Source organism: Apium graveolens, chromosome 3 (assembly GCF_009905375.1).
Source record: "Apium graveolens cultivar Ventura chromosome 3, ASM990537v1, whole genome shotgun sequence".
Lineage (NCBI taxonomy): Eukaryota > Viridiplantae > Streptophyta > Magnoliopsida > Apiales > Apiaceae > Apium > Apium graveolens.
The window spans coordinates 287,999,050-288,007,813 of NC_133649.1; the positions used below are offsets into that span (position 1 = coordinate 287,999,050).

An 8,764-nucleotide genomic window follows, 5' to 3' on the forward strand; every position below is an offset into this window, starting at 1 on the left:
AGTGTAAGGACCAGAAAATTCCTGATCCTCAGGGATAGGAGCCAAACCTCGTTTGTAGGGGGGCGATCGCCCTCGTGCTTCATTCCGTCCAGCATGTCCACTCCCTCCAACCTCAAGGTGAAGGGGCATCCCATAAGGGGGGTTAGTGGTGACAACAGTTGAATACTCGTACCCAATGGGTCGAGAATTCACAGGTGCATGTAATTGTTGAACTTGGGGATTCGTACCTTGAATAGCTGGGGGAATCGTCCCTTGTGGCTGAGGTTGAGTTGCCCCTATCTGGGCTTCCCCTTGGGTAGGTGCATAAGTTGAATGAGGAGGTATCTCCACGGTGGATGAAATTACCTGGGTTGTCTCTGATGGTGTTCCTTCCTCTATAGCTCTAATTGTTCTCCGCGTTCTCGCCATGGTTGTTGTTATGCTTTCCCACAGACGGCGCCAAATGTTATGGGTAAAAAACTAAGGTTATTATTTGTTGTATTTATTACTAAGGTTCGGGAGCTCAAGGCCTTTAATGGCTGCTCTCGTGTTTCGTAGCTTAATTCTGCCTCTACGAGATGCCTACGTATCTTTGAGAATTAGAGAATCAATCCAAAAACGTAGTTCTGATTTGTGGGGTGAGGCCCCTTATATAGATGTTGGAAGTCCTTGAATTGGACTTGGTATAGGAGACTTGGTGGGCAAGTCTCGGAATTAGAATGAACTTTGGAGTCCTAAGAGGTAGGAAGTTGATTCTTTATCCTATGAGGTTCCTTGGAGGCCAATCTACAAGGATTTATATCCTCATTAGTACTTATCTTAATAGCTGTTTTTCTCCCTTATTAATTAATTACGAAATTAATTAATAATCAGGTTTTTGGGCCTTCTTTGTTCCATCAGGCCTGATCTGGTCCATCAGGCCTGATTAATATGTTAACCTTTTGGTCTGAATATCATACATCTTCTTATTGGGCCTAGCAGCCCACATCTTGTATAATCAATGTAATATTTAATTACACAATCAAGATTTATCTATCCCTATCAATATGGATTTTTTTTATTAGAAATTTAAAAAATAATAAATCGGACCGGATATCCGAATTCTTCCGATTTTTCTGGATAGGATTTCCAGTTTACGGTTTTTTTATCAGGACAGCTGAATAGAAATTCGGATAATCTGATTTTTCGGAATTTTAATTTGTATATGGGCTTCTAATACTCAATACTTGGGCTTACCCCATACCCACACAAGTCTAAGAAAAACAAAAGCCTGGTAATCTACTTGGGCCCACATTAATTTGCCTAATTTCCATTTCTTACATTGTTTTACTTTTTTGCTTTCTTATTGTATTTATTTTGGATCAAGTGAGTGACAGTGAAAGGGCAAGAGGACACAATCATATCATATTCATATCCTAATCCTATCACTCTGCAATGCGATGCTTTGCTAGTGTCATTAGTTAATTAATTAAATTATAAACTCTTGTCTTGCTTAATTCATCTTTAGGGATTATTATCAAGAAATTAAGGATGGATGGCACGTACAGATGCTCTGCAAATTACGTCCCATTAACACCTATAAGCTTCTTGAAAAGATCTGCTCTTGTTTATAGAGATAGACTTTCTATTATTTATGGTCAAAATGTTAAATTTACTTGGAAGCAGACTCTTGAGAGGTGCACTAGGCTCGCTTCTGCTCTCTCCCTTCTTGGCGTTTCACCTGGTGATGTTGTCAGTAATCTCTCTCTCTCTCTCTCCCCCTCTCTCTCTCTCTCCCCCCCTCTCTCTCTACCTCTCTCTCTCTCTCTCCCTCTCTCTCTCCCTCTCTCTCTCCCCCCCTCTCCCCCCCTCTCCTCTCTCTCTCTCTCTCTCATTTCTTGCGTTTTATCTTTTTGTTGGGTTTTTTTATATTTTATTATTCTGAGTATTAGTTTCTGGAGATATATTGTATGATGTTGTTGTGTGTGTGTGTTGTTAGCTTTTTTCATTTAAAAGAACATGTGATCCATGTTTGAATTAAGTTTGAAATTAGTTTATGTGGATATTTGGATTCTTGCTATTTCAGTTCAACACTGCCGGTTATAAGGGCTTTACCATGTTACTCTAAGGTGTTTTGTGCAGAAATTAATATAATCAGTACTATTTCTAGCGCGTTGTATGTGAACTATGGAATGAAATGAGAAATTGAAGTATAAAATGACCAATGTTGTGTTTGGTTGAGGCGACTGGAATGGATTGAGTTTGAAGTACAAAATGGCTAAATGTTTAAAATTTTCATTTCATTGGCCCATTACGTTCCTATTGTAGTTGATTTATAGATTCTACAAAACTTTAGATGTTTGTACTTTTTAAGTTAAGTGGATACGGAGTAGTAGTGAATGTTTTATGTGGAAGAATGAAAGGAAACAGTAGAATATAATGTACTAGACTACTAGCCACATAGTCGAGTGTTTGAATTTAGGCCATCGATTTTATGGCTGACGATGAACTGATAAAAGGGAAACCTTGTAAGTACATGATGTATATTTAACATTCATATAATATGATTATATTGTATAACAATTCAAATAAGAGTATATAATAATCTGGCTTGAGAGAACTGGTTACCATGAAACTCTGATTAAGGTTTGTTTATGTAGAGGTTACTACAAGCTTGATATTTGGTTAGAGAAAAGTTGTGTGATTGAGTATGCCTAAATATAAAACTAACTGAGTTGCTTTAAGTTGGTATCAAACAAAAGAAACAACCCTGTAAAGCTTAGACTTACATGTGACAGATTATTTGTTTTATCCACCCAACAGAATACTTTACTACCTTGGTGCCAAAAGATTGAAAATACTCTTTGTCCGCAGATTCCATTGTTAATTCAAGTACCAGTCTATCTTATATACTCTTTTGGTGTTTCAAGTAGTCTCGAACTCTGAAATACACAAGCAGTCCATCCACTTTAACTTCATTGATTTTGTGCTACTATTAGTTCAAGTTCGAAACTTAAAAAATTAGAAAGTTCTAAAGGACATTGGTCATTTGTTAGTACAAACTTTGTGTAGATTTTAGTATAAGCCTTTTTACCAATTGTGTTTGGAAGAATATTTGTATATGGTTGTCCCCCCCCCCCCCCGAATAAGAGAATTATTTAAAAGGGAAGTATTCATTATCAGACCACGAGGTTTTTTTTAGTTCGCATATTAAGCTTTCTATATTTATTCTTTTGGCTAGATTGCTGCTTTGGCCCCAAATATTCCCGCAATGTATGAGCTACATTTTGGAGTTCCTATGGCAAGAGCAGTTCTTTGTACACTTAATATTCGGCATGATTCAGCTATGGTTTCAGTGTTACTGAAACATTCAGGTGCCAAAATCATATTTGTTGATTACGAGTTCCTCGATATTGCAAAAGGAGCACTGGATATTCTATCAAAGACTGTCACTCAACTGCCTCATCTTGTACTTATCTCTGAGTCTGATAAACCATCACACTCTAATAACGAAATATGTTCCTCAGTTACCTCGGAGTACGAGTCTCTTTTAACAACAGGAAGCCTGAATTTTGAGATTAGACATCCACATGATGAATGGGATCCTATTTCACTTAATTATACTTCTGGAACAACATCAAGCCCAAAGGGCGTGGTATATAGTCATAGAGGCGCCTATCTAAACTCCTTGGCCGCTGCCTTTCTCAATGAAATGTCTTCTATGCCTGTCTACTTATGGTTGGTTCCAATGTTTCATTGTAATGGCTGGTGCCTTACTTGGGCTATCGCTGCTTTAGGAGGAACAAATGTCTGTTTAAGAAATGTCACTGCGAAGAGTATTTTTCATAATATTACCTTGAACCATGTGACACATATGAGTGGTGCACCTACAGTTTTAAATATGATAGCAAATGCACCACCTGAAGTCATAAAAGCAATTCCAGGAAAGGTAAAAGTGATGACTGGTGGCGCGCCGCCACCTCCTCAGGTAATTTTTAAGATGGAGGAACTGGGATTTGGTGTCACTCATTCATATGGTCTAACAGAAACATATGGCCCTGGAACTGTTTGCTCTTGGAAGCCAGAGTGGAATATCCTGCCTCCTGATACACAAGCAAAAATTAAATCTCGTCAAGGAGTGCATCATATTGCCTTGGAAGAAGTTGACGTCAAAGATCCTACTACTATGAAGAGTGTACCTCCGGATGCGAAAACATTAGGCGAGGTAATGTTCAGAGGCAACACTGTTATGAATGGATACTTGAAAGATCGTAAAGCAACCGAAGATGCTTTCAAAGGTGGGTGGTTTCGAAGTGGGGACTTGGGTGTGAAACACGAAGATGGTTACATTGAACTGAAGGATCGCTCCAAGGACATTATTATTTCCGGAGGAGAGAATATAAGCACCATAGAGGTGGAAGCTGTGCTTTTTAGTCATCCAGCAATTCTTGAAGCAGCTATTGTGGGAAGACCTGATAATCACTGGGGAGAAACCCCATGTGCATTTGTAAAACTGAAGGATGGTTGTGATGTTACTGGTAATGAGATTATCAGTTATTGTCGGAGTCGCTTGCCTCATTACATGGCTCCTCGAACTGTGGTTTTTGAAGATCTGCCCAAAACTTCGACAGGAAAGACACAAAAGTTCATACTCAGGCAAAAGGCCAAAGCTATGGGAAGTCTTTCAAAGGGCAGTACCAGTAAATTATAAATTCCTACATGAATTTACCTGGTTGTGGATTTAACCATTCCAGAAGAATATTTACCGTCACAAGGCAGTTAGATATATTGTATCCATATGCATTATTCTAGTAAACAGCATCATTCTTGATTGTACAATAATGTGTGTCTGAGGATTAAAGGTTGCTGAAAAAGTATGAACTTTGACTTCCATACTTCACTGTTTAGTGGATCATTTAGCAAAAACTAGTCTTTCTGCAAGGTATCTCAAAACTCCGTAAATCTCATTTTGCAAGTCAAAAACGTCATATGTATAGGAATGGTTGGAATGATTAAACCATCCAACTGAGACTCAACAACCTACGTATCACTGGAGACAGTGTTGTGGTGGCGCAACCAGGATTATAAAGAAGAATGAAAGTCATAATTTCATTCCGGATCCCGACACGAACCAAAAGCCCCTGAGAAATCTCATTCTAAAGTCATAATTTTCAAAGTTTAGCCGGAACTAGTTTCTTTCCAGTTGGAGAGGACAATGTCCTCAGTCCGTAACAAAAGAAACATAATATTTTCCACTGGGCAAAATTACCTCAGTGACAAAAGAACCATAACGTTTTCCACCGGACAAAAAACTCGGCCAAAAGTAGCTAGTTAAAATGAAAGGGTGTAATTAGGAAATAAAACCTTATTTAGGTGAAACTCATTGATCTGAAACAGCAAAAAGGAAGAAATCTGAGCGGGAAGATTGATGACATGGGTCTTAACTCTTAACTCTCAACGTTCTTATTCTTTTCTTTTTTTCTCATCATTCATCATCTTCATCATTCACTCCAAATTATTATATATGTTAATATATGCCCAAACTACATCACCCATGCCTTTTTTACACCCATTAATCGTGATCTTTATCATCAAAGGTACTAGTACGTTCCTTATTTCACATTCGCTTTTTCTTGATAATTTTCGGATTCGTCTTTTTAGCGAAGAACAATTTATACCCAAAATGGACATGGTTTCATTAAATCGCACCCCAGTGAAGCTTGTTATTAGAGCCGGCCAAATGGGCTGGTTCGAACCGCTCATTCGGGACCGGCTCGTATCGAAACCGGAGAAAATTCGGACCGAACCGGGCCGGTTTAAACCTGCCCAACTCGTTAAATTGTAAGAACCGAGTACGAATTTCATTTTAATAACCCGGTACCGCACGAGCCGCACGGAGCACGAACTCGCACAGCCCGCACGAGTCATCTACTGTAGAATGTAGAACTTCTCAGTCATCTACTGTACCTTCTTCTGCCACTAGTATGGTTCACTAATTTTTTTCATATAGTTATGAGTTAAATGATAATTTTGATATACTAACATGGTGGAAGAATCATGAGTTACAATTTTCGGTTTTAGCAAAAATTGCAAATGATATTTTAGTTGTCCCGGCTTCTACAATTGCGTCTGAGTCCGCTTTTAGTGCAGGCAGAAGAGTGTTAGATGAGAGGTTTAAATCTCAAAGTAGTCACCAAAGTGAAGGGCATATATCAAAAAAATGACTCAAGTTATCGGGGACTCATTTGCATCATTCTAGTTGCAAGTAATGACACTGCCTTTAAATCAAAAAATAGATTTGACGGAAAGTAGTTGACCTCCTCTTTTAACTTTTTTTATACAGTAATTATACTAGCTGCATTCAGATTTAATTGAAATATTATTTTAATCAACATGCATATGTATCTATATCCTCTAAAACTCCGATTAATAATTTTGGAAGCACAAAAAAAACTAAATATTATAATTAATTTTTAACTAATCTAGAATATTATTCTTTTAGGTTGTAATTAAGAGTATGCCAGAACAATTTTATATTTATGTAGATATGGAAAAGTTAAATATATTTTTTTTATGCAATTTATATTGATTTTGTATGCAATTTTTGTAAAACCTCACAATAATATTTTTTCCATTGTACGTTTTATTTCAAAATTTAACTAATCCTAGCTATAGAAGTCTAAGATTATATTTTAATTTAAATATGTGAAATTAAATTTTATTTTGAGGTGTACTGGTTTATCATAATTTGGAAAAAAAATTAACGAAAGTTTAATTTTACATAAATTTGAAAAGAATACTGAATTGTTTAAAAGAAAACATGTGTTTTTACTTTAAAATTTAAAATTATGTTTAAAAATTACAGATAAATCTTGAAATTTAAAATTTGAAACTAATATTTTATGTTATAATAAAATTTGTATTCTCTTTAAATTAAAGAAAAAAAAGATTATTTGTAAACATAAAAGACAATTATTTGGTTTTAAATAGAAATTAACTTTTTCCAAATTTTTAAAAAAGATATAATTAATCTATATAATTATTCAGCCAAAATATATTACTAATTTACTAAATACAAACACATATACACACAGTATCATCATATGTGTAATTAGTGATGACCGTGCAACATTTCTCGTGCTGCCACGTGTTATAAAATACAACTCCCGTTAAATTTTAACATTTTTCATCCGGTCAACTAATTTGACTAACGGCACCATCATTATTTTCAACTAGAGTGGTGCAAACGAGTCTCCGATAACTTGAGTCATTTTTTGATATATGCCTTTCACTTCAGTGACTACTTTGAGATTTAAGCCTAGATGAGAAGAGATCCAGTCTTGCGCCAGACGTTGTAAAGATTTTAGTTTGCAAAAAAGATTGGGATCAAGCCGATAAAAGACAACAATAAAAGACAACAAGGAAGAAAAGAAGACTCCGACGATGACGACGAGCCATGGATGATAATGGATACTTCATCCGAATCGGGAACCTCAACTAGCGAACAACTTTTAAAAAAAAATTAATTTAATTTTATTTAATGTTTTAATATTATTTGATTTGTAATTAATGTTTGATGCGGTTTGTTACATTTTTTTAGAGAGGAGTCCTCTCACATCATTTGTAATTTTTTTAAATTAATAAAATTTATAAGAGGTGTCGTCCTCTTTTTAACCAAAAACTTAAAATAATAAAATTAATTGATTACAATTATAATATTTCGAATAAATTATGTAATATAATAGAAAATAGTGTTACATTTTATTAATTATATTTTAATAAACATTGATATACTAATTTCGAATTTTATATAGTAAAAAATATTTATTATACATCTTCAATACATGAATTTAAATTAGAATACAATTCGAATATTATAAGCTGGACAAATCAAAATACAATAGCAACTAGCATTGAAAATTGGAATTCAAGATAGTAGCAACAGAGGGTGTACGTGTAACGTGGTTAAACACACAACACTAAGTGCTATATATATTTTATAATGGTAATTGGTAACTGGTGGTAAGTAAGTGCTTGAAACATGAAGGAAAAGGACTGTACAAAGACTCTGTTCAACCCGCACAACCGCCAGCCCGCGTGCCTGCAACCCGCAAACCCGTGAACCGCCTGGCACGCACACGAGCTCAGTGTCGAATCCGGGTTACCTTCTGTAAGCTCAAACACAGCCCGGTCTGATTCGCTCGCTTCCAGTGTCGGTTCTGTGTTCAGGTTTTCCGGTTCCAACCCGCTTCCAACCCGGCCCGGCCCGCATGACCCGCACGGGCGGCCACCTCTACTTGTTATCAAGGTAACAGTTCTATAACTTGCAGTGTGTTGATTAGTATATCCTAATGTGCTCGTGAATGCTTTTTCTGCCCTCAGCCTCAAGTCCTTCGCTTATTTTAAACTGAACCTGGGACTCAGTTCATGCGAAAGCTTTCTGGATCGTTTGAACCACAAATGTTGATAAATGTGCATTCTTGTATGAAGGTATTGCATGCTCTTTACCTCTATGATATCCCCTTAACGCATCGGTCACCCCCCCCACCCTAATCACGAATATGCTATAAGTTTGTGGTTGGCATTTATATTACGAATATTCTAGTGTGTGTCTAAGGGTACATGCTAAGCATTTGTGTTTGATTAGTTATTAAAATTTATTGATGGAGAGTTTTATAAAATTTTGCAATCATATAAAATTTTAATTAGTTATTAGTCCAACCTGAGGGGGATATTGGAGTATAGGATATTATACAATCAGAATTTGAAACATTATCGTCAGGAACTGATGATGACACCTCTGTTC

General features: G+C 36.2%; 1 protein-coding gene across 1 annotated transcript; it reads left to right on the forward strand.

Moving 5' to 3' along the window:
• Positions 1 to 1,344: 1,344 nt before the first annotated feature.
• On the forward strand, positions 1,345 to 4,853 carry LOC141713519 (butanoate--CoA ligase AAE1-like). The gene is made up of 2 exons (XM_074516981.1): positions 1,345 to 1,710; positions 3,200 to 4,853. Exons 1-2 carry the CDS (start codon positions 1,510 to 1,512, stop codon positions 4,667 to 4,669), a joined length of 1,671 nt encoding a protein of 556 aa, XP_074373082.1. The 5' UTR covers positions 1,345 to 1,509; the 3' UTR covers positions 4,670 to 4,853.
• Positions 4,854 to 8,764: the final 3,911 nt, after the last annotated feature.